The 25,189-nt window shown below is 43.0% G+C and overlaps 1 protein-coding gene across 3 annotated transcripts in view; it reads right to left on the reverse strand.

The window, feature by feature from the left end:
• Window positions 1-311: 311 nt before the first annotated feature.
• The window catches only part of mast1a (microtubule associated serine/threonine kinase 1a), a 130,909-nt gene continuing 106,031 nt past the window's right edge, over window positions 312-25,189 (reverse strand). For 2 of the 3 annotated variants that reach the window (XM_061716652.1, XM_061716644.1), the window contains exons 16-27: window positions 24,814-24,979; window positions 24,595-24,696; window positions 21,732-21,854; window positions 21,477-21,586; window positions 16,121-16,284; window positions 13,663-13,907; window positions 12,390-12,644; window positions 12,078-12,310; window positions 9,776-9,898; window positions 7,976-8,112; window positions 5,084-5,271; window positions 312-3,298 (exon numbers count right to left, since the gene is read on the reverse strand). In XM_061716652.1, coding sequence (XP_061572636.1) covers window positions 1,626-3,298; window positions 5,084-5,271; window positions 7,976-8,112; window positions 9,776-9,898; window positions 12,078-12,310; window positions 12,390-12,644; window positions 13,663-13,907; window positions 16,121-16,284; window positions 21,477-21,586; window positions 21,732-21,854; window positions 24,595-24,696; window positions 24,814-24,979 — 3,519 coding nt within the window. In that variant the 3' untranslated portion in view covers window positions 312-1,625. The remainder of the gene's footprint in view (window positions 3,299-5,083; window positions 5,272-7,975; window positions 8,113-9,775; window positions 9,899-12,077; window positions 12,311-12,389; window positions 12,645-13,662; window positions 13,908-16,120; window positions 16,285-21,476; window positions 21,587-21,731; window positions 21,855-24,594; window positions 24,697-24,813; window positions 24,980-25,189) is intronic. The other variant, XM_061716661.1, reaches the window with a different exon arrangement.

Below are 25,189 nucleotides of genomic sequence, written 5' to 3' on the forward strand. Positions count from 1 at the left end.
GCCGCTGCCTCTCCACCTAGGGTTGCCACCCGTCCCGTAAAATACGGAATTGTCCTTTTATTTGAGAAAAAAATGTTGCGTCCCGTATTGAACTAATACGGGACACGATTTGTACCGTATTTTCATTAACTTTTACACCATATTCTAGTTGAATTATTGAAATAAATTAACTTTTACGCCATATTCTAGTTGAATTATGGAAATAAATGAACTTTTAGACCATATTCTAGTTGAATTATTGAAATAAATTAACCTTTACACATTATTCTAGTTGAATTATTGAAATAAGTTAACTTTTACACCATATTCTAGTTGAAATATTGAAATAAATTAACTTTTACACCATATTCTAGTTGAATTATTGAAACAAATGAACTTTTACACCATATTCTAGTTGAATTATTGAAATAAATCAACTTTTACACCATATTCTAGTTGAATTATTGAAACAAATTAACTTTTACACCATATTCTAGTTGAATTATTGAAATAAATTAACTTTTACACCATATTCTAGTTGAATTATTGAAATAAATTAACTTTTACACCATATTGTTCACCTGTAGGCTATATTATACATCTGGGCTGATGTGGACATACATAGCATAGGAGGCTATTTCAGTTGCTAGTATGGTTGGCTGTCTCTACAGTCATGAAAGTTCAATGCTATTAAAGCACTTTAAACTTTAAATCAAAACATTTAGTTTTTTCATATAAAATAAACACATTTTTATTCAGTTTAGAAGTTTTGGGGCTTTTTTTTTGGCTCCTGCGCTGCTGAAATCAGGGCGTCCCTTATTTTTATTTCTGAAAGGTGGCAACCCTATCTCCACCACCGTGAGTGTTTGGTGCGTGAGAGGTGGAGGGAGGCAGGAGGGGCTTGTAGCAGCCTCCCTGCGAGGGGGAGATAAGCGCTGAGACCCGGCTGAGCCGCTCCCCGCATCAGGACGCGCGGCCTCCGAAAAACCATCGGGCGCAATCCTCCGTGACGTGACAATCTCTTGCGAGGCGAAGAGATCGACATGCTGCGACATCCACGAGATTTTTTTGCCTGACCATTTAATCCAGAGAAAGTGAACTGCTGAATCATGAGTAAATGAGCTCAACCGATGTGGCCAGACTGATGCGGCTGCGCTGCGACGCGCGTTGATTTATGCAAACGTGACGACCGGCCCGGTTCGCCAGTCCTCAGCTGATGCGCGGTACAAAAAGAGAGAGAGTGTGTGGTCGGAAACAGAGGGACTAGATTTGGTATTCACAGTATTCAGCATGTTTTGATCAGTAAAGCACTTTTTCACCTCCTTATACCTAACACACATGTACAGTACATACAATAAGACATGCGTTCACGGCGACCCACACATATACATCTGATACAGTGTTCAATAGTACATCATTAAGAGTCTTATCAATAAATTATTCATCATAGAAAACCAACAGTTAATATGCACCTTTACAGTTGATTTTTTTTTCCTTTAATCCTGGTTTTAAGTTAGATTCAGTCAATGATTTGAATTAATAAATAACACCTTACTCTGAAACTGGAATGTACATTGCTTTTTAAGTGCTCATCTTCTGTTTTATGATCCTTTTTTTTGTCTGATTTATTTGGAGAGTCCATTGGGTCACATTTTTGGGAGGCTACCCGTTCCGGTTTTGTCGAGCGGCGACCCGGCGGGGCTTTTGGTGACCACCGCCGCCGCTCCGCCGAAACCCCGAGTTCCGGCGGGAGCGTCGGGCCTCCCGGCGGCGCCTCCCTGCTTCTCCTCCGACGCCTTGCTCTGCTGCTCCCTGCTCCTGGCCGCGTCCTGGGACTGGGAGCCGAGCTTGATGGGCCCGAGGACGTTCTTGGCCACGGTGGTCAGCTGGCTGACGAAGCTGGTCTTGTCTCCGGGGGAGACGGGCCGGGACTTGCAGAGGGAAGGCCCGCAGAGGGAAGGCGTGACGGCCGTCGGGGACGGGGAGGGCGAGGGCGAATGTTCCTCCACCACCTCCAGGCGGCACTTGTCCTCCCAGTCCAGGGTCCCCCGGTAGCAGTTGACGGGACCCAGTCCCTGCCTCACTTTGCCCAGGGACAGCGGCTGCCCGTGTGGGGGAACCACGGGGGCCAGAACCCGAGCTGGGAGTTTGGGGCTCTTGGACCCGAGGTCTGGAGTCCTTGAGTCGCTGCTGTCAGACTTCCTCAAGCTGTCGCCTATACCTGATGATTTAAAAGTTTTGTTTAAGCTCAGCGGGGCTCCCGCCGGTGCCGAACTGACGGATTTATCCGGAGCGCATGAGCTCTTGCTGAAGGCGGCGGTCAGTAAACCAGACCTACTTCTATCTCCCTCTTTCTTTGCCTCAGGTTTCCCCCCCAGCTGCCTCTCTTGAGGATCGGCACTGTTAGATAACGTACTCATCGTTGCCTTGGGTTCCAGTTGCCTGGGAGGGACGTCGCCCTGGCTCGGGAGGATCTTTGGTCCTAAACCTCCCGGGGTCTTGATGGGGGAGCTGGGAGTCTTGGCTCTGCAGGGTTCTGAACTCATCCTGGCGCTCTGTGAACTCAAGCCGACGTCACTGGCGTGAGGTTTTCTCGTTAACTGTGACCCGGTTCCCCCGACTTGGCTCGTCCCGGACCCGGTTTCCCTCTCCTTCTCCCGGTCCCGCCCTCTCTCCCTCTCCTCCCTCTCCCGCCCTGCCAGCAGCGTTTCCCTGCTGAGGGGCGACTCCTGCCTCCCGAGTCTCCTCACGGGCTTCAGCACGCCGGTCTCCGGGGTGTTGCAGGACGAGGGCGGCGTGGGGAGGTTGGGGGGTAAGTTTTCTCCCTCCGTCTCCATCAGGCTCTGCAGGCCCAGCTCGCACAGGAAGGCGTCTTTGCGGTACTCGGAGTGCTGCACCTCCAGGCTGTGCTTCCTCAGCGGACCCCCGAGACCCCCCGTGGAGCTGGACTGGGTCAGGGGGGAGCCCAGCTTCTCCGCCGACTGGACCCGCTTGAGGAGGGGCGAGCGAGGGGGCTCGGCGCTCTTGGGCCTCGGCCTGACCACGGGTGGCGAGGAGTGGAGCTTGGCGGGGAAGGATTGGGTGGTGTTGGAGCTTCCTATGGTGTGGCCCGGTAAGGGCGGGGGCGAGGACTGGGTCGGGGAGGGCGTGTGGGCCAGCGGCGAGAGCGGGATGTTCCCGGCGGACTTGCAGCGAGCGGAGCGGTACTGGCGGTGGAGTTTTGGGGAGAGGCCGTGCAGGGAGCTGGGCCTCATGTGCTGGGACGGAGACGGGGAGTTGGGGGTGCTGGAGGCCGGAGAGCTGCTCTGGGACGACGCTCCTGGAGAGGAAAGAGGAAATCAGTGAAGGCTTTCCAGCAAAACCGTTATGACGTTGAAAGAAGCTCCAGTCTAATGGCACTTTTCCACTAGTACCTACTCAGCCCGAGCCAATTTTCCACTAGGGGTCTAACCAGTACTGGAGTTGAGGGGGGATGAGGGGGGATGGCATCCCCCCTGAAATAAAAACGGTCAAAATCATTCCCCCTTTCCATCCCTTATGTCATTTCATCAATGAATGTGGTTTTACTGCTATTTCAACATTTAGAGTCATCACCAGAAAAATAACTTATTTGACAATTTTCACCTGTTTCAAGTAAATTTTCACTTGAAATAAGTAGAAAGATCTGCCAGTGGGACAAGATTTATCTTCTCATTACAAGCAATAAAATCTTGTTCCACTGGCAGATTTTTCTACTTATTTTAGGTGAAAATCTACTTGAAACAGGTGAAAATTGTTGTTTTTGCCAGTGATGAGTCTTGTTTTAAGTGTAATGAGATTTTTTTTTACTAAAATGAGACATTTTAACTAGAAATAAGACAAATATTCTTGTTAAGATTCTGAGTTTTTGCAGTGATCCATTTTACTTATCCTGTGAAGGACAGAGGCATATTGATAAGTTCAGAAAAGTGTTTTTTATTGTTGTGTTTTGATGTATTTGATGTAAGCCCAGTGGATATTTAAAGCTTACAGAAGGCTGCATTTAACTGCTGCTATGTCATTCCTGCAGTATTTCTGCAGGTGTTTTGGTCACTGCTATTATTTGTAATATATTATATTATTTGTAATCAGCACAAATTATCTGTCCCCATATGATCAAATCCACCATCCCCCCTGATTTTTTTTTACAATTCGAGTACTGGGTCTAACGTGCTGAGTAGATACTTTTTCTGTTTCTACTCTGCCGAGGTTCTAAGCGGGCTGAGTCGGGCCGTATCTGACGTCATCACACTACATGCCACCGATTGGTCGGTGGGTTGGAGTCAGACGTCTGAGTCAGGATGTGACATCAGCGAAAGAGCAACTCTGACGGCGGCTTCTTGTTCATTTTATTCAACAGACAATGGCAGCGCAAGAGTCTGTTTGGTGATCCAACTCTGAGGTGCAGATGTTGATAAACCTGGTGGCTGAGGGGAGAATTAAAAAGGGATCTAGACAGGCGATAAGGAACGACAAGATCTACCAGGAGCTCTGTCACTTCATAGCTGCTCGCGGACCCAGCAGCACATTTACAGGACTGTCTCAGAAAATTAGAATATTGTGATTTTCTGTAATGCAATTACAAAAACAAAAATGTCATACATTCTGGATTCATTACAAATCAACTGAAATATTGCAAGCCTTTTATTATTTTAATATTGCTGATCATGGCTTACAGCTTAAGAAAACTCAAATATCCTATCTCAAAAAATTGGAATATTCTGGGAATCTTAATTTTAAACTGTAAACCATAATCAGCAATATTAAAATAATAAAAGGCTTGCAATATTTCAGTTGATTTGTAATGAATCCAGAATGTATGACATTTTTGTTTTTTTAATTGCATTACAGAAAATAAAGAACTTTATCACAATATTCTAATTTTCTGAGACAGTCCCGTATCATCTCCTCCAGGTTCTACATATTTAGGGTTGTTGTCTTCAATCAAATACGTCACAGCAGCTTCGCTCCAACACTCCTACTGTGCTGAATTGTTATGGAAAAGAAACCAGGCCAAGCTGAGATGAGTAGAGCTGAGTAGGTACCAGTGGAAAAGTGCCATAAGTGATCAGGGCCGGTACTGTACCCAGGTACGAGGGCTCGGGGGTGGAGCGGTAGCCCTGGGTCGGGGACCGGGCCGACAGGCTGTGAGTCGGCGAGCCAGGAAGGCTCTCGCTGGAGGACAGAGAGCGATTCAAGGAGGACAGACTGCGGCTGGGGTGAATGAGATTCGACTGTTTGGTGATCTTTCGAAACAAGGAGCTGCGCTTCTTACTGTGGAAGAGAGAGAGAGAGAGGGGGAAGAAACCTGTTGAACTGGGACCAACAAAGATGGATGGATCCAACATTTGTGCTTTAATCATGCGTGAAAGCCCAGGACCCAGAGGGGCCACACTTGTGTGTTTGCGTATAGTTGTGACCTGGATAAAGTTCTAACTACTGTATTTTCTGTACTATAAGGTGCACTTAAAATCCTTACATTTTCTCAAAAATCTTCAGTGCGCCCTATAATCAGGTGTATGTATGAATTTTGTTGAGCTTACTGACCTCAAGTCATTTTTATGTGGTACACTGAGCTCAAAAATCTGCCAAAATGTTAAGGTGGGACTTTGGTAGAGACGAAGCAGCTCCGCTTGATTGATTACCGAACCATTGCCAGCTGACACATTAAAGTCGGTCCTTGGTTGGATACGGGTTGCAACGTCAGACACCGTTAGATAATTAATTATTTAGCGCAGGCAAGCAACCATCATCCAACATCTAGTCCAGGGGTCGGCAACCCGCGGCTCTAGAGCCGCATGCGGCTTTTCAGCGCCGCCCTAGTGGCTCCTTGGAGCTTTTTCAAAAATGTTTGACCTTTTTTTCCTCTTTCTTTCTTTTTCTTTTTTTCTTTTTTCTTTTTTTCTCTTTTTTTCTTCCTTTTTCCTTTCCTTTTTTAATCTCGACATTTCAACTTTTTTCTCGAAATTTTGACTTTATTCTCGAAATTTTGATTTTTTTCTCGAGATTGTACTTCAACATTAATCTCGACATTTCGACTTTTTTCTCGACATTTCGACTTTTTTTCGAGATTGTACTTCAACATAAATCTCGAAATTTCGACTTTTTTCTAGAAAATTTCAACTTTTTTCTTGAAATTCTGACTATTTCCTCGACATTTTGCCTTTTTTCTCGACATTTCGACTTTTTTCTCGACATTTCAACTTTTTTCTCGACATTTCGACTTTTTTTCGAGATGGTACTTCAACATTAATCTCGAAATTTCGACTTTTTTCTCGACATTTCAACTTTTTCCTTGAAATTCTGACTATTTCCTCGACATTTTGCCTTTTTTCTCGACATTTCGACTTTTTTCTCGACATTTCAACTTTTTTCTCGAGATTGTACTTCAACATTAATCTCGAAATTTCGACTTTTTTCTCAATATTTCGACTTTTTTTTTAGAAATTCTGACTATTTCCTCGACATTTTGCCTTTTTTCTCGACATTTCGATTTTTTTTCTCAACATTTCGACTTTTTTCTCGACATTTCGCCTCCGCCATTTGCCTTCATTCTTATACTAGACTTTTAATTTTTTGCGGCTGCAGACATATTTGTTTTTTGTGTTTTTGGTCCAATATGGCTCTTTCAACATTTTGGGTTGCCGACCCCTGATCTAGTCCATGTTACCTTACTGTAATTAGACGGCAAGCCAACGTTAGGTTTTAAGCGTCAAACTGTCACGGTTTGGTTTCAGTTCCTTTTTTATTTTGAAACCCGTGTCTGTGTTTCAGTTCTGTCTTGACTTCTCTTGTTCCTGTCTGCCCTGATTGTCTGCACCTGTGTTTCGTCAACCCTTCTGTGTATATTTTGTCTTGTCTTGTCTTTCCCTTACTGTTTCCACCCTACTGGTGTCCTCTCAGTTTTTTGTAAGCTCTTGTGTCTTTTGTTAACCCTGCTCAGCAGTGCTTTTGGTTTGTTTTTGGATAAATCACCATATTTTGGAACGCCTGCCTCCTGGTCTCTCCTGCATTTGGGTGCTAATCAACCCCACTCGTGACACAAACCCAATTTTCTAATCTATATCATAATCCAGTTATAATCAAATGTTGGAAAACAACGTTGTTCCAACCTCACACTAACTTCAGGTGTCTGCTATCGCTGGCAAAGATGAACCAATCAGAGAACAGGACATAGTGTGCGCCTTATGTATGAAAATAGACCCGTTCATTGATATTGGACCTTATAATTTTATATAATTTTATTAAATATAATACCTTAAAATTCCATGATATAGTAGAGCAGAAAACAGTTTTATTTGCCTTTAAAGCCCAGCAGAAATTGCTTCCAAACTGCATTCAGGACCTGTTCCAGATAAAAGAAACCTGCTATGACCTGAGGGGGAAACTCATGTTTGAGATGACGACAGCAAGAACTAATATTAAAAAGAGATGTACATCAGTTAAGGCTAGAGAAATTTGGAATAGTTGTAAAAACAACCTAAAAATGTGTCGCTCTATCGTCAAGTTTAAGAAATTGTTTAAAGAAAATATTGTAAATAAATATAAAACACTATAATTATAAAGTATACTATCAAAAACATTCTAGGATGTGAAACGTCAATTTTATATTTTGTCTTACTTATTTTTTTCTTCTTTATGTATTGTTTGTTTCCACTGAGTAAAAGCTAATGTCTCATATTTTTGCTGATCATAAGAAAAAAGGGTAGGCACTATAAGCTACGGCTTCAGCCTACACCTTTTCGGCAAAAGAAATGTTGTTGTTTTTTTCTTCCTTTTCATCTTGTTCTGTACAAGCCGAAATAAAGATTCATAACTAACTAAAAAAAAAAAAAATAAATAATGCGGTGCACCTGATGATCCGTAAAAATACGGTACGTAAGTCTTTCTTGCAACCTCATGTGTGTTCCTGAATCTGCAGCTCAGCCGAGAAGTTGTTCACACGCCGCTGAAATGACGCAGGTGTGCTGGCTCCTACCTGTCCTGGCCCTCCTTTCCCATGGTCCTCTTGTTTCGGCGGGCCATCTTGCACTTGTAGCTGGCCTTGCGGGCAGGACCCACTTTAATGGAGGTGTTCTCGAAAGGCGTAGTTGTCACCGTCACCTTGTTGCCGCTCTGCACAGATCAAGTTCATGAAATGAGTTCTGGTGCGATGCTCAAGCGCAGAGGCGCCGCAACGGGGCAGGCAACCCGAGCTGAAGGGCCCCCCCGATGGATGGCTGACATCAACAGCACAATAATGGAACTACTTTAGACGCTGCAACGACAACGCATCGGAAATGCCCCTCACGGGGCCCTTTCCAAGCTGTCCCAGGCTAGTTGATAGTAGGGGGGCCCCGACAGACGGCTGATAACGCTCCATATCAGCGACACAGCTTGAAACCTCCATAGACACTGCAATGACAGTCAGGAATCTCCCCAATGGGGCCCCATCAGAGGTGGGTAGAGTAGCCAAAAATTGTACTCAAGTAAAAGTACTGTTACTTCAGAATAATATGACTCAAGTAGAAGTAAAAAGTAGTCATCCAAATAATTACTTGAGTAAAAGTAAAAAAAAGTACTTGGTGAAAAAACTACTCAACTACTGAGTAGTTGAGTAATGTCTGATTTATTTTTTAACACAACCATTCAAACAGACAAAAGTACAGAAATAATCATCTTCAGGCAAATTAAAATCAATAAAATAAAATGAATAAAAAACAGCTTAAATTAAAATAATCTTAAAGTAAATTCAAGTACTTTAATAAATAATAAAAAATAAAATAACAGAATAAATAAAATAAATTAAGGCAAACAATGAAGACACTGCATACTGTTGCTGGTGTTTCCCACCGTTTTTAAAGTGAACATGCTTTTAATGTGAGGCCAGGGGTGTTCCTTTTCTTCTGCGTCTACATGGTCTGCGTTGCTGATGAGTGCCATTTTCGATTAATTTTATCTGTAGACAATCCTGTCCCGCCGACTGAGGTTTAATATGGTCACGTGACGAGACTACACGGCGCAGCTACGTTTGATTGGTGAAACACAGTCACATGGTAGAGCTGGCGGACCCCTCTCTCTCTCTGACTAAAGCCCAATTTATGGTTCTGCGTTAAATCGACGGCGTAGCCGCCGGCGTAGGTTACGCGGCAACGCACAACGTACGGTGTGCGTCGCCGCGTAACCTACGCCGTAGGCTCTGCGTTGGTGTAACGCGGAACCATAAATCAGCCTTCAATAAATGCGCCCCTCTCTCTCTGAGAGAGAGATTGACGCGTACGCGGAGGGGATAAAAGAAAAGTAACAAGCTCACTGTAGCTTAATGTAAGAGTACAGTTTCTTCTTCACAAATCTACTCAAGTAAAAGTAAAAAGTATAGTGATTCAAAACTACACCTAAAAGTACAAAATTTCCCAAAACTTACTCAAGTAAATGTAACGGAGTAAATGTAACGGAGTAAATGTAACTCGTTACTACCCACCTCTCGGCCCCATTACTAGCCATTTTCTTCTAAACACATTCATAGCCACAAAATAAGTTATTGGATATGTAAAGTTTGCATTAGGTTATGTTATTTATTATTGTTTAATAAAAGATTTTGTTACTGATCTGTGGTCATTCATCAGGATTCTGGGGGGTCCCATGGTCTCTCTTGCCTAGGGGCCACAGGGGGTCTAGAAACACCCCTGATCATGAATATCCTCCCCCTACTCATCTACATGCAGCCTTTTTTGAAAATGACAAAAATAAAAGCATAATGGAGTCAATTATAGGAGGAATTATTCATAAGTGAGCGAACCTTGAGGATGAGCTCCACCACTTCGGTGTGGACCAGACCGTGGACCGGCTCTCCGTTGACATGAGTGATGAGGTCACCAGCACACAGTCCAGCTTCCTGAGCAGGGCCGCCATCCTCCACGTGCTGCCCGTAGGAACAAAACCATTACACACCGTGAGATTACAGACCCCAGTGATGTTATATTTCAAAACATTCACTAAAAAGTCTCAGTATTCAGAAGCAGGCGCTCTCTTCTACAGTATATTTATTGTTTGTTGTCATTATTGTCATTTATTGCTTTTGACCTTGTCCGTTTGTGGCTCTGCTTCATCCCGCTGTGGACTCAGACGCTGGCAGGTACTTATATAAAAAGCTTTCTTGGTCTTCTTCCAAACAACCTACAGACTAAGAATCTTGTAAAAAGCTCTTCAAGTTAATGTCTACACTAAACTTCAAGGATCTGGTCTCATCTGAATGTTTTGCATGCGTCCACTCCTGGTTATGGATGTTGTGAACACAATGACCCCCTGAACTAAAATAAGCCCTCATTTTAGACTTAAATGTTGTTCTTTGGTGACATTGTTGGTGTTTTGTGGTGCGTAAGTCCACATCTTAGCTATATAATGCTGTTATTTAAGGTGTTTTGTAACTCTTGAGCTTCTTTCTCTGCTTAAATAAAGGTTAAAAATTAAGAATTTGAGTGTTCCTGAAAGTCAGGACTCAGGATACATTGTACCCGATTTATTTCAAGTGTGTTTTTATTCTCTTTTCATCTTTTCATCTTTATGCTGCCAAATAAATGAAAATTAATTGATATTTTTTCAAAATCAGTCCACCAATAAAATCTATAAGGAGACCATCAGAAATAAAACATGATCCCGTTTATATGAACCCTCAAATCTTCTCTGGGAATATCCAACAGCCTTGAAAACCTTTTCCTTTTATTCAAAGTCAAGCAGCTCGGATGAAGACTTCACATGTGCAGATATTTTCTCCTCGACAGTTTCATATCCATATTGAAATCTGGACTCTGATATTCTGACTAATCTGCAGAAGGCCGGCGCTCCATCCTGGCATCTCGCAGTCCGTGTCATGGACCCCCCCACCCCCACAGAATGATGCAGACCGAAGTGATGGCATTAATGAAGTGAATCATTACTCCGCTTCACTCTCAGACACAATCCGTCTCAGCGGGGCAGCTACTGTCGGTCTGTAAAGTATTCTAGTAGTTTAAAACCTCTTTCATTGGAGACTGATGGAGACTAATTTGCTTTAAATGCTGCCTGCATCCTCCCCCAGACCCGCGTTTCGAGTCGAAGTAATTCTGTCTGGTGAATCATGGAGACAGTGAATATACATATATATATATATATATATATATATATATATATATATATATATATATATATATATATATATATATATATATATATATATATATATATATATATACAAACATACAGTACTGGAGTTGAGGGGGGATGGCGCCCCTGAAATAAAAACGGTCAAAATCATCCCCCCTGTAAAACTGCCATCCCCCTTTCCATCCCTTATGTCATTTAATCAATGAATGTGGTTTTACTGCTATTTCAACATTTAGAGTCATCACCAGAAAAACTTATTTGACAATTTACACCTGTTTCAAATACATTTTCACTTGAAATAAGTAGGAAAAATCTGCCAATGGGACAAGATTTATCTTCTCATTACAAGCAATAAAATCTTGTTCCACTGGCAGATTTTTCTACTTATTTCAAGTGAAAATCTACTTGAAACAGGTGAAAATTGTTGTTTTTTCCAGTGATGAGTCTTGTTTTAAGTGTAATGAGATTTTTTTTACTAAAATGAGACATTTTAACTAGAAATAAGAAAAATATTCTTGTTAATATTTTGATTTTTTGCAGCGATCCATTTTACTTATCCTGTGAAGGACAGAGTCATATTGATAAGTTCAGAAAACTGTTTTTTATTGTTGTGTTTTGATGTATTTGATGTAAGCCCAGTGGATATTTAAAGCTTACAGAAGGCTGCATTTAACTGCTGCTATGTCATTCCTGCAGTATTTCTGCAGGTGTTTTGGTCAGTGCTATTATTTGTAATATATTATATTATTTGTAATCAGCACAAATTATCTGTCCCCATATGATAAAATCCACCATCCCCCCTGATTTCTTTTTACAACTCGAGTACTGTATATATATATATATATATATATATATATATATATATATATATATATATATATATATATATATACAGTACGTGTGTGTGTTTATATACACACATATATGTGTGTGTAGGCGAACAACCACAAGTTTCTCACCCAGACTATGTGATGCACACTGTAGATGTCGCTGTCTCCGATGTAGACCCTGATGGCCCGGAGCGTGAAGCCGTACTTCTTCCCGGAGCGGTGGATGGTGATGGGGGAGCGCAGCACGCTGACCGCAGGGAAGAAGTCTCTGCTCGGCGACGAGTCCCGTGACGACGGGTTGGAGGAGAAGGAGTGGGGGGACATGGGGCTCGCCAGCGGAGAGAAGCCGCCGTGCTGCTCCACTGCAGGCAGACGACAGTCTCACATCAGAATCTGTTCAATCCTTTCATCATTAGTTGTTTATCTTACCCGTTCTCTCACCGGATGGTATGATGACGGACAGAGTTGTGGCGGAGGCTGACTTGATGACTTTGTTGCCTTGTCTGGAGGTCCGTTTCTCTCCGTCGCCGGACAGGTGGTGGTGGCGCGCCCTGCGGAGCACCAGGTCGTTGGTGGCCCGGGCTCCCAGCGGGTCGTACAGAGGGGTCATCACATCCCGGCCGGCCGCCGCCGCCGGACCTGGGGACACGGTGGCCGAAGAAATGCTCGGCGTGTCTCCGGGTTTGGGGGATTTGTCTGTGTGCGGACAGAATCACGTGATTAGACTTCTGCTGCGACCTCCCACCCCCCCTCCCCTTCGACTGCCAACCAGAGGTGGACAGAGTACTCGACCCCAGTACTTGAGTAAGAGTACAAATACTACTGGTCAAAATTTACTCCGTTACAAGTAAAAGTAGCTCAGTCAAAATATTACTCGAGTAAGAGTAGAAAAGTATTTGCTTTTAAAGGTATTTAAGTATCCAAAAGTAAATGCTTTTAAATTTACTTTAAGTAAAAGTAAGAGTAAGAGTAAATTTCTTATTTTCCACATCAGTAAATTACTATATTTTTTCTAAATTAATTTAAGGACCTTTAAATCTTGTTTCTTGAAATTCGATGTTGAGTTGTTGAAAGCAGAGAGGTAGTTCTGCTTCGGCAAACACAATAAACATTTGAAAATAAATGTCTGTGGTTTGTCTTTGCCCTCGTTTTTTACTCGGTCGAACTCAAACATTGAGTTCAGATACTGCCAAGGATTTTGTGAAAGTCCCTGCTCCGAGTCCGGCTCATTATCAGACTCAGACGAATCAGCGGATTGTCTTTCTTCTCCTGACGCAGGCGTAGCCATTGTTGCAGCTATGTCTTGACTTGTTGCGGCTATGTCTTGACTTGTTGCGGCTCTGTCTTGACAAACGCAGGCTACTTTGGCGGTATCGTTTTGAGGAGGCTTGACGTATTTCCGCTTTACGTACATCCCAGTGGAGAGCGTGCACTGTGATAGGTCTCCTCCTTTGACAAAAACAGCTTGTGTCCTATAGGATTTTAGGGAAGAAGAAAAAAGAGCAGACCTGAAAGTAACGAGTACTTTTCAGCCTTCCTAGAAATGTACTCGAGTAAAAGTAAAAATATTTGTCTTGGAAATGTATTCAAGTAAGAGTAATAAGTACCGAAGAAATCTAATACTCAAGTAAAGTACAAATCCTCTGGATATGTACTTAAGTACAGTACTCAAGTAAATTTACTCCGTTACTGTCCACCACTGCTGCCAACACACCTGCCCCGTTGACCTCCCTCAGACTGGCCCGTTGCTCCAGGAGGCTCGGCGAGGGGACGCCGCTGCCGTCCAGCGACGTTCCCCGGACCTTCAAGGGGTTCTGGCGGAACAGGAACTCCGGCTCTCCTTCCAGAGGCGAGGCGAAGCGATGGGTGTCCATCAGGGCTGAGAAGCGGCGCCTGGCACCGAGAGGAGGACTGGCATCTCCTTCGCTGTACAGGGACTCTGAGCAAGACAGCCGCTTCCTGCAGGAGAAGAACTCAAGGTTTCAAATGGTGAAAAGTCTTGGGGCCGCTACGTCTCTACTAGGAATGGGCGATATTTTACCGTTCACGATAAACCGTCACGATAAGAATTTCTCATCTCACGATAAAAACGATAAATTCCCGTTGATGACGTTTTTGTGTAAAACTGATTTATAGTTCTGTGTTAAATCCACGCACAACGTACGTGAAGGAAGGAAGGAAGGAAGGAAGGAAGGAAGGAAGGAAGGAAGGAAGGAAGGAAGGAAGGAAGGAAGGAAGGAAGGAAGGAAGGAAGGAAGGAAGGAAGGAAGGAAGGAAGGAAGGAAGGAAGGAAAGAGCAGGAGGAAAGAAGGAAGGAAGTAAGGAAGGAAGGACGGAAGGAAGGAAGGAAGGAAGGAAGGAAGGAAGGAAGGAAGGAAGGAAGGAAGGAAGGAAGGAAGGAAGGAAGGAAGGAAGGAAGGAAGGAAGGAAAGGAGGAAGGAAAGGAAAAAAGAAGGAAGGAAGGAAGGAAGGAAGGAAGGAGCAGGAGGAAAGAAGGAAGGAAGGAAGGAAGGAAATAAGGAAGGAAGGAAGGAAGGAAGGAAGGAAGGAAGGAAGGAAGGAAGGAAGGAAGGAAGGAAGGAAGGAAGGAAGGAAGGAAGGAAGGAAGGAAGGAAGGAAGGAAGGAAACGGGAGAAGGAAGGGAGAAAACAAGGAAAGGAGGAAGGAAGGGAGAAAAGAGGCAGGGAAAAAGGAAGGAAGGAAGGAAGGAAATGAGCCTGAAAGAAAGAAAGAAAGAAAGAAAGAAAGAAAGAAAGAAAGAAAGAAAGAAAGAAAGAAAGAAAGAAAGAAAGAAAGAAAGAAAGAAAGAAAGAAAGAAAGAAAGAAAGAAAGATAAATTCCCATTGGTGTAGTTTAGTATCTTTTAGAGCAGTGATTTGGCTCCAAAGACTGAATGTGGTGATAGATTTATAGTTACAAAGGTGGAGTTGAATTGGTATTTTTTTTTTTTTATCGTTATCGGGATAAATGCCAGAAATTATCGTGATACATTTTTTAGTCCATACCGCCCATCCCTAGTCTCTACAACATCTATACGCCAAAGTGTCTCCGCAGTTATTTCCTCAGCATTTCATTTCCTTGAATTGCTGTTTTTCGTTCATCAGAACCAACTCTTTAACACTTTTGGGGCCTCGATGCTCCTTTTTATACTGTTGCCGGCCTTTTGCAGTGTGAAGCTCTTAGTGCTGCACGCAGGCCACAAACACAAGCTCACCAGATACATCAAACTATCATTTCACCCGTAATGATCTCAAGTGGAAATGATTTTGGTGGATCTGCATGAAAACATCTATTAATTAGCAGCAAACAGACTGACGGGTTGATGGGAAAGTCACGCCTCTGTAGTACTGGCAACGTTCCGTTATTATTTATAATCCAGCTTCAAACTGCGACCAGCAGACGGCACTAGACAGAAAGCTCCAGGCTCATCAAAGTTATTTTAACTCGACATCTGAAGAGCTTTTTCATTGATACCCATCCAACAGTGGCTTGAATAAATAGACGAATGACGACGGAGGTGAAACAGACAAGGTGACGCATCTGGGGCTTTTGTTAAATAACATCTCCGATGAAACTGGCAACCGATTTCAAGTAAGAAAATAAATTAATCATGTGGACTGCACAGGTAGCAGACTACGACTTTACTCACAAATCTAGTGAATTTTTTGGACGCCGACCGAGATCTCGAACCTTTGATGCAAACTAAAAACAGCTCTCTTTGATTCTCAGTGAAGTCCGTCACGTGTTTTTCTTTCACAGCCGGTGTCGTGCCTGTTAATATCCGCAGATGCACTAAGTCTCAGCATCACGGGCTCGCCCGGGATCAAACCACCAATTTCACACGGAATAAATGAAATTCAAAAGCAGCTTTTTGCATTATTCACAGCCCATCCTGAAAGCAAATGAAATATTGGGTGTCTCTGAAACATGAAATACCAGGGAAAGGTTGGAGCTTGGTCATCTAAAATGAAAGTGTAGGTGTGTTTTCCAGCTTATGGCCACAATATTTCAAGCCTTTAATGCCAGTTAGGCAGAAGACAACTTTAGATAATCCTCTTCTTGGCTTCAACAAGTGTTATCACATCAGAACAGCCATCCACCTCGTTGTTACACACAAAGAAACGAGGACGTGACATTAAAAACGGGCCCTGCACAGCTGGACCACCACTCACATCTCAGGGGATCCGGTCCTCCAGCTCTTGTCCCTCATGCTGAAACTGCCCAGGCTCTCCCTCTTGGTCACCTTGTCCTCCCGTGGCCCCTTGTGCTCCCGCCGGGACACCGAGCTTGTAGCTTTCTGCTCCAGCTGTGAAAGATGCTCCATGCTGCTATACACCTGCAGAGGGGAAGTCAGATCATTAATCATTCAAGATTTCTTTATGGGGGGGAAACGTAGAAATATTCTGTATTTTTAGTTCCTAGTGTAGTTACCTAATCTAAAAAACAAAATGTGTTAATAAAGCAACAGTTACTGACATCCAATCAAGTTGAAAACAGCAACCATCTCAAACTCCCAACATTAATAACAACAATAATAATATTAATTAATTAATAATAACAACAACAATAATATTAATATTATTAATAATAATAATAATAATAATAACGATGATGAAAAAAATTATAATAACAATAATAATAATAAATAATTTAAAAAAGTGATAATAATAATAATAATAATAATAATAATAATAATAATAATAATAATAATAATAATAATAATAATCTGGGCGTTTCTAACTGGAGCAAATATCAGAACGCCAGTGGTTTGGGTGATGCTGTGGATGTATTACCGTTAATTCAACTCAAACTTCCTGCCTCTGATTTCTGAGCCGTGCTAAAGTGTTCGTTGAGTAAACAGACCGAACCACACGATTTCCAGCATCACGCGTCACAAGGAAACCATGACAAATGTGACTGACTAAACTGGAGGAGGTAACTTCAGCATGTATTCATGGGGACATTAACATAGTCACAAAGATGTGCACACATTCTTGAGGCCGCGCATTACATGCAGAGTAATGTGATGTGTAGGAGGACGACGAGACGAGCTGCACTAATGGAAGCCTACAGGATGTTCATCGACGCACCATGGAAACCAGATTCTGGCCGAAGACCCAGCTGTCTTAACGCTAACAGCCTGTCGCAGTTTCTGCATTTCATTTGCCACGATTTAATTCTATTAAAATGAAAATCAGCAGGACAGTTATTTTTAGAAGACTGATTCACAGCCATGAAAAATAAAATACACAATCTTTTAGTGATAAGATTTTACATATAAGGACACATGAGGTCCTTGACTGGTTTTAAAGTGAGGTAATATGTTTGTTATATGAGAAAACTTCAGTAATATAACTCTGGAGGTGATATATGACAACATTCCGACTCAAGTGTTTACTAGTATAACTAGTTACTTCTACTGAAATTGCTAATTATTGATCAAAGAAATAATTATTAATCTCTAGATAACCCATCTCGGTTTCGTTCTCACTTTATTTTCTTATTTAAGTTTACAGTCATTGCACTACTACTACTTTTATGTCACTGTATTAGTATCTTTTTATTTTTATTTATTTACTATTTTTTTTTTTAATTTATTGTTATTATTTGTTTTATTTTTTGTTTATTTTTATTTAGTTTTTGCTATTCCCAAAGGAAACTTAATGATGATAACCATGTGGGGAGGGATGGGGAGAGGGAGAAAAAAAAAAGGTATGTTCATCTGTTTTGCTCTGTATTGTGGAAACAATCTGCCAATAAAAACATATATAAAAAAAAGAAAACTTCAGTAGAAACGCTGAAGCAATGCGTGAAAAACAAAGAAATGACTTCTTCCCTGGGAATTAAGAGGGTAAAAACAGCCCGCTGCTGCCAATCCAACGCACTTCTTAAGTGTTAATACCTCTAAAAGAGCATCGGACTCACTCGTGTGCTGGTCTGCAATGTTCAGGTGTGTTGACACAATGCCAAAGAGGAGAGACATCAGCAAGGATCTTATGGTGTCTTTTCACGCCAGCACCATTTAGGTTGGCCAACAGGAAGTTTCGGCATGAGTGCGGTTCATTTGGATCGTAGACAACGCAGCAACCGTCCTCTAGTGTGAACCGAGGCAGCGGCACCTCTGATGAGGTGGTCTCTGTGGTGTAAAAGCTCAACCAAGGGATTCACCTCACATGTTTGAGCCACAAAGCCTTCTGGGAAATGCAGTGTAGGTTGTGAAGAAGCACACAAACAAACATGGCAGAAGAAAGTAACTCTAACAGTGGCAGAAAAATGACTCCCGGCCACGGTCACGCTTCATTTTCCAAACTGCATAGTTTACCTGGAGTGGTAGAAACAAAGAGTCAACCCTGGGTCAAAACATGTAGCTGTGTTGCCATGCTTTTAAGCTCTTTACTTCAGGCTGGTTGTCATGGAAACATGGCGCTACAGTGCATTGACAGGCTGCTTGAGCTACACTCATGAACCCGAGTTGAAATAACTGAATAATGACATCAGGTGAGCACCGAGGATGCTCCAGTATTTGTGAAAACAACCAGTCTGGGAAGAGTTTTCAGGGCAATTTCCAAACAATTCCTGTTCAGGAAGATTATTCCCAAAAGGAATACCTTGTAGGGAGCCGATAGTAGACATTTCAGAAGTTCAACTCAAGGTGGGAATGTGTAATTCCCAGAATAAATGGGGAAAAAGAAGAAGAAAAGAGTCACATCTCAACCTATTCAAGTCTTATTGAACACGTTAGATGCTGTAGTTTATGACAGTATAATAATGAAGACGGTGCAAGTATTTATTGGTAGTAAAATCACATCAGATCATCGCCACAAGCAACTTAAACCCGGCTGTGGAGGGTGATGATGTTGTCTGTTGTCGTTCATTTGAAGTTTTCTGCATCTAATTAAAAAACCTGATCAAATGATATTTTTAATATGTCCTGATACATCAAAACATAGATTTAAAAAGTTGCATAGCATTTTATTTTATGCATCATTGTTGCATTAAATGTTATCACCATTAGTTTATTATGCATAATATACTATAAACGATCTTTGTTCTTGAAGCACTTTGGTTTTAAATATGCTTTGAAAATGATAAGTGTCACAATATTGGTTTCTTTTTATCCCTCAGCACCAATGAGCCATTGCTTTGTGTGTTTTATCATCACATTTCAGCATTTGCTCGTCTAGAAAATAAGTCCTGGCAGCGAGCCGTGAAAAAAGGGTGCATGAGGTGAGGCTAAATGAGCTAAAGTATGAACACGCAACGATCTCAGCTGGAGGAAAAAGAACAATGAAACTCATGAGGCGCCTCTATATAAAAGATGTTTACGTGTGTGTGTTAAGGTTACAAGCCAAACAGGCCTCCATGAACGTAGCTGCACAGGTAGTAGGTCTCTAAACAGTAGTTTTCTGATATCAGCTCTGCATGTGATACTTTATGCTTCGTACCTTTCTACATTTTATTTATCCAAAACAGCAGTCAAATGAGAGAAAACAATACTGACAGGATGAAACATAATTTCTACCTGGTTTACGTAAGAAAAACACAAAATATAACACAGACAGGAACAAGTAGCGCCTGTGCAGGGAAGCTCAGACCCCATCAATCCACATCCCAATCCAAACATCCCAAAGGGTCGTCCCGGCCTCTGAATCAACCACATCTGGAGATGTTTTCCCTTTCCAGGACATCAGAACAATCCGGGCAGCTGTCATCCACCCAATCAAACCCCTACACAATTCATGTTACAATACTTGGGATCCGTCGCTGACAAGCAGAGAAGTGGAGTGAAGGGATTTACTGAAGCTCGCCAACGACGTCTGCAGCATTAATGGTTCACAAACACAGCAGGGAAGCTGCTGCTTCAGCTTTACTTCTGCTCCACGTCCGCTCTTCTGTAAGTCTTTACCTCAGAGGATTCACTGCTGACCAAACAACTTCTCATTCTGTGACTCTGAATTTGTTTGTGGTTCCTTTTCATATTTAAAGAGTCAACTTTTTGGCACGTTCAATAATAGATGTTCATAAATTCCAAAACTTTGTCTGAAAGAAGCTGAAAGAGGCAGATCTTTGATCTTTTTGCTTCAAAACTGAATAAAATCGGTAATTTAACTCTTTAAACGTCTCCAGTTGCATCTCAAAGTTGGTTGAATAACTTGAGCATAAGTGAAAAACAATTAGAAGGTAAAAGATAGAACGAGGACTGTATTAAAAGTACTTGATGTAGAAATAGCATTTCTGACCACATGGGGGCAGCCTGTCACAAGAAAGTTCGTGTGTCGGCCGCTGGGGTAAGACCGTAGACTGTGTTAAACAATGGACAAAGTCATGTGACCCATTGATTTCTGAAGAGCAGGTTCAAAGCGGTTCTCTTGGGAAGCCGATGGAAACACACTCAGCTTATGTCAATCAAAGTTAACTTTGTTTCCTTGCTCTTTCGGCCGAACCCCGGTAAAATATTCCAAAAGCTGCCATCGGATGTTTTCAGCAGAATTTTAGTACAGACAGCTGGTTGCTTCGCTAAGCGCGGCCCGATGACGATTACGAACGAGGAGATGATAACGGCTGGCTATTGGCTGAGCCGTCAATCAATCACATTGGAAATAAATGTAATAATAATAATATAATAATAACAATACATTTTATTTGTTAGGCGTTTTTCTTGACACTTTTTCATGACAATAATAACATATAAAAACACAAATTAAACAACAATGCCCTATATAAACTCTTCTGACATGGTAAAAAAAAAAAAACACCTCTCAATGTTTCATGGTTGGTAAATCAAACGACTTTTTGACTATCCTTTAAATATGCTTATTTCTGCTCTAAAGTTATTTTTAGAGCATAAATAAACATATTTAGAATTAAAGGCATTTTGGGAGTCAATAGAAGTTGACTCTTTTTTGCAGCCAGCCTCTAGTGGCCAGTCAAGGAACTGCAACACATTTTTCGACACGACCCGGGAGCTAGATATTGCTTGGTGACATAAGTAGGTAGGTAGTACAAGACATGCCGGGCCGTCTCAATAATCAGTCTAGTACTGGCAGCGGCTTATTTGTCAACATGGCAGATCTACATGCCCCCCCTTATGGTCAGAAGTGGTATTGCTACATAGACCAGCTTTGAAGTATAGAAGAGAGGTACTATTTTAACACTATATATGAAAGCAAGGATGAAGGATGCACGTTTCATATAACAGACATCCACAGGCAGCTGAGCGAGAGATGGTGTTAGGATTCCAATTTACGGGTTCATGAGCTCTGCGTGTCCTAAAATAGAAACTGGAGACAAGAGGGATGAGGATGAATGTTGTAGCTATCAGACGGCCCTCTTAGACCTCATCAACAGCAGGTACGAGACCCGAGTCCATCCTCCAGGAGACTCAGTGCAGCATGACCCATTTTATGTGAGCGCTCTCTTCCCTCCCTCGTCTAATCCTGTCACATAATCTCGAGTGCCAGGCGAGGGTCTGAGTGATGGGTTGAGAGGGGAGAAAAAAGAGAGAAACATGGTGAGACAAAGCCGTACCTTACTGAAGCGAGGCGAGCAGGAGGAGAACTGCCTGATCTCCACCGGCTCGTCGTCATTGGTGTCGTCCTCCTCGTAGGTATTGATGTGGTGATAACGATCCGAGCGGGCTGCCGGAGACGAGAGTGTGGGAGAGGAGAGCTGTCATCCCGGGATAACGATTGGAACCGTGTTAGAAAATAACTGCACAACCCTTAAACCTCTTATTAATGTCACTGCTGCAGTTTACAGACACACGAGTGGAGAGAGGCATACTGTCGAAGTAGCTGGTGTCCTCCTCCGACTCCAGGTGAGGGACGAACTCTGCCTTCTGCCTCAGCAGACTGTTCCAGTCCAGCTCGCTGAAGAACGAGTGCTGCTTCACCTCGAACGCTCCACCTGGTGGAAGGGGCGGAAACCAACCAAACGCTGTTTTCCAAAGACACAGACGCTTCGACATAAAGAAAATACAAAGCATGACCCAATCTTTAACCAGCGAAACCAGTTCATCCGACTGTGCTGGTAAAATCTGGGTCACACCTGGTCACGGTGTTTGTTTTTGTGACTTGAGAGTGAATGAAGGACCTATTTTCAACTGCCATACATCGAGACGCAGGAAAAGAACAACGCGTCTCATGGGATGGCCACAAACTGTACAACCAACCCCATCCCAGGTCGGAGTCACCCTCGACAGGAGGACACTCTCTTTCAAAACCTCAGAGCTCCAAAGCCAAGAACAACACTCGCAACAACATTAGATTAGATTAGATTGTGGTAAACTCAAAGTGGGGCGCTGATCCATCAACCATGCGTGCAACCTCCCTATCCCTGTACTTCTTCACAGCCAAATATGCATGGTCAAGCTGGAGCCGCACCCGCCACACCAAACTGGTTGACACAGCCCTCAACAACACCTGCCGCATCATCACAGGATGCCTAAAGACAATACCAGCCCCGTGCCTCTATGCCTTAGCTGGCATTGCCCACAAGGACCAACATCTGGAAAGATGAAGGGAACCAGCTCAACACAGGAGCCCATGACTGGATGGAGGGAGGAATCACCCCGACGGAAATCCTCGCCAGCGAGCACGATCTCCCATGGCCGATTTGGAAGACCCTCAACAGATTACGCCAGAGTCCTTACAAACACCAGGAAACTGGACCATATTACACCGGTCATGAAATCACTACACTGGCTTCTAGTGAGTCAAAGGATAGAGTTTAAAATCTTACTGCTGGTCTACAAAGACCTGAATGGTCTTGGACCAAAATACATGCTTGATCTGTTAGTTCCCTATGAAGCTCCCAGACCCCTGAGGTTCATCTGGATCTGGTTTGTTGTGGTTCCCAAGAACCAGAACCAAGCAAGGTGAGGCAGCGTTCAGTTATTCTGCTCCTCACCGGTGGAACAAACTTCCTGTAGACCTGAGGTCTGCTCCAACTGTCAGCTCCTTTAAATCAGGGCTAAAAATATTAGCGTACTCTTAAATTAAATACTTACCTACTGTACTCTACTGCCCTTACTTTTTAACAACTTGTGCTTTTTATTATTTTACCTCTTTTCTTATCATTTTATTTCATTTTATTTGTTATTTACTGTTTAATCGTGTCTTGCTGCTTTTGATGTTAATGTAAAGCCCTTTGAATTAACTGTTGAATTGTGCTATACAAATAAACTTGCTATGCCTTGCCTACGAGTGGAGCAGGGGAGATGCAAAGCACTCATGAAAACATGGAGCTACCAGACAGAAGACACATGCAGTTGTGGAGCAGTACAGACAATGTCCCACCTACTGGACTGTTACGATGCCCCCCAGTACAGCCCCCCGGGACCTGGCAGAACCCACCCCAACAGCTGTGACCTGCGCCGGATACTGGCAAAACGACATCTGAGATTGCAATGGACTCGAAAAGAAGAAACTTCCTTCCTTCCTATCATCAATCTGTAGGACTTGTTTCCAAAATGCGACGTGATGCTGCTGAATTTTGAGCTCGGGGTGCAGGAAAGCTTGTTCTTCTGGTGACTTCTCCACGTCCACACAGCCAGTTTCCAGCAGCCGCACCTTAAACCACCAAACTTCTATTTGTTCTGCTGTCAGATCCACATAGTACGAGATCTTAACAAGGTTTTCTGCAGGTAGGGGGGGGGGGGGTCCACGGGAGAGTTGCATGTACTACTACTACTACTGTCATTTAGCAGACGCTTTTATCCAAAGCGACTTACATCTGAGAGAAAAAACACACCACTTCGCCCAGGGAGCAATTAGGGCTAAGGGCCTTGCTCAAGGACCTGGGTCCTCCAGACCCAAGCCCACCTCTGTAGCCACTAGACTACACTGTTTGCCTGTGTCAGATCAGACCCTTTGGGACAAAAGCCCTGACCATCAAGCAATATGAGCAAGACTTGGCAACCAAAATCCAGGGTGAGGTATCTGGGTTTCTTGGTGAATCTGTCACAAGTCTGTCTGGTAACTGGTTTACCTTGAGAGACCTCACCAGGGGCGAACAACCCCCCAACAGCTCCTGAATCACTGAGCAATCAAATGCCTCCATCGCAATAAGATGATGATTCATGGAGGGGGGTGAGCAGGGATCAATAGGCCTCTGGTCTAATTGGCTGCCTGATGGAGGCTGGAAGGAGATATAATCTATCGGTTGGCCCGGGAATGCATCTGTGGTTAAGAAAGAGGACGTGAGTGGGAAGAGGAAGATGTAGGGATTTCTGCGCAGGCTGTTCCCCCCGGTGACTTGGTCTTGGATAAGCGGTGGAAAATGGATGGATGGACTTTTTCATGAAGGTATTTCTGCAGTTATCACTCCACTGCAGAGCAGAACGGTCATCAAGCCCGTCTAATGGAATTCCAGACATTCACTTAATATATCTGTTAAACTGAATGGCCCTCATTTCCTTCTTTAACTCTAAAAATGTACAAAAATAGCTCAAATCATGCTTAAAATATTGAAAATAATAAATAATTTATCCTTTTTCATCTTAATAGCTTTTTGGGGTGATTTTAAGTTTATTACTCAACAAAAAAGCAGATAAATCTAAAACATTTATTGATATTTTGTTTCCTTTATGTTTTTTTTTCCCCATGAATGCATTGCACGTAACTCAAAGAGACGTGTAAAGCGGTACCTGTACCCAGCCTCAGAAGAGGGTTGGTCTGCAGCAGAGCAGAGATGAGGTCCTGGGCATCTGCGGGCAAAGCCTCATCACCCTCTGGCCACACTATGTCATCTTCCAGAGACACGAGACAAAGAGCAAAGGTTGAGGTAATAAATTACTGACAAGTCCAAACTTTAAAAAATAAATTCTCAGAATACCAAGAAATATAAGTTTGTATTTCAGACACACCTGTGATGACTTGTCCAAACAGATCCTCAGGAGTGTCTCCAAAGAAAGGCACACAGCCTACGAGGAACTCGTAGAGGATGATGCCCATGGCCCACCAGTCCACGGGCTTCCCGTAACCTTGACGCAGAATAACCTCAGGGGCGATGTACTCTGGAGTGCCGCAAACCTGTGAGGAGGCATCAAGAGAGTAGCTGTGGATGGATGAGTTTTCATACACTCGCTTACGGAGACTGGAAAGCGCCTAGAGACAACTTCTGTTGTAATAGACCGGGGGTCGGCAACCCGCGGCTCTTGAGCCGCATGCCGTCCTAGTGGCTCCTGGAGCTTTTTCAAAAATGTTTGACCTTTTTTTCCTTTTTTTTCCCTTTTTTTCTCT

This window comes from Cololabis saira, chromosome 1 (assembly GCF_033807715.1).
Source record: "Cololabis saira isolate AMF1-May2022 chromosome 1, fColSai1.1, whole genome shotgun sequence".
NCBI classification, from domain to species: Eukaryota; Metazoa; Chordata; class Actinopteri; order Beloniformes; family Belonidae; genus Cololabis; species Cololabis saira.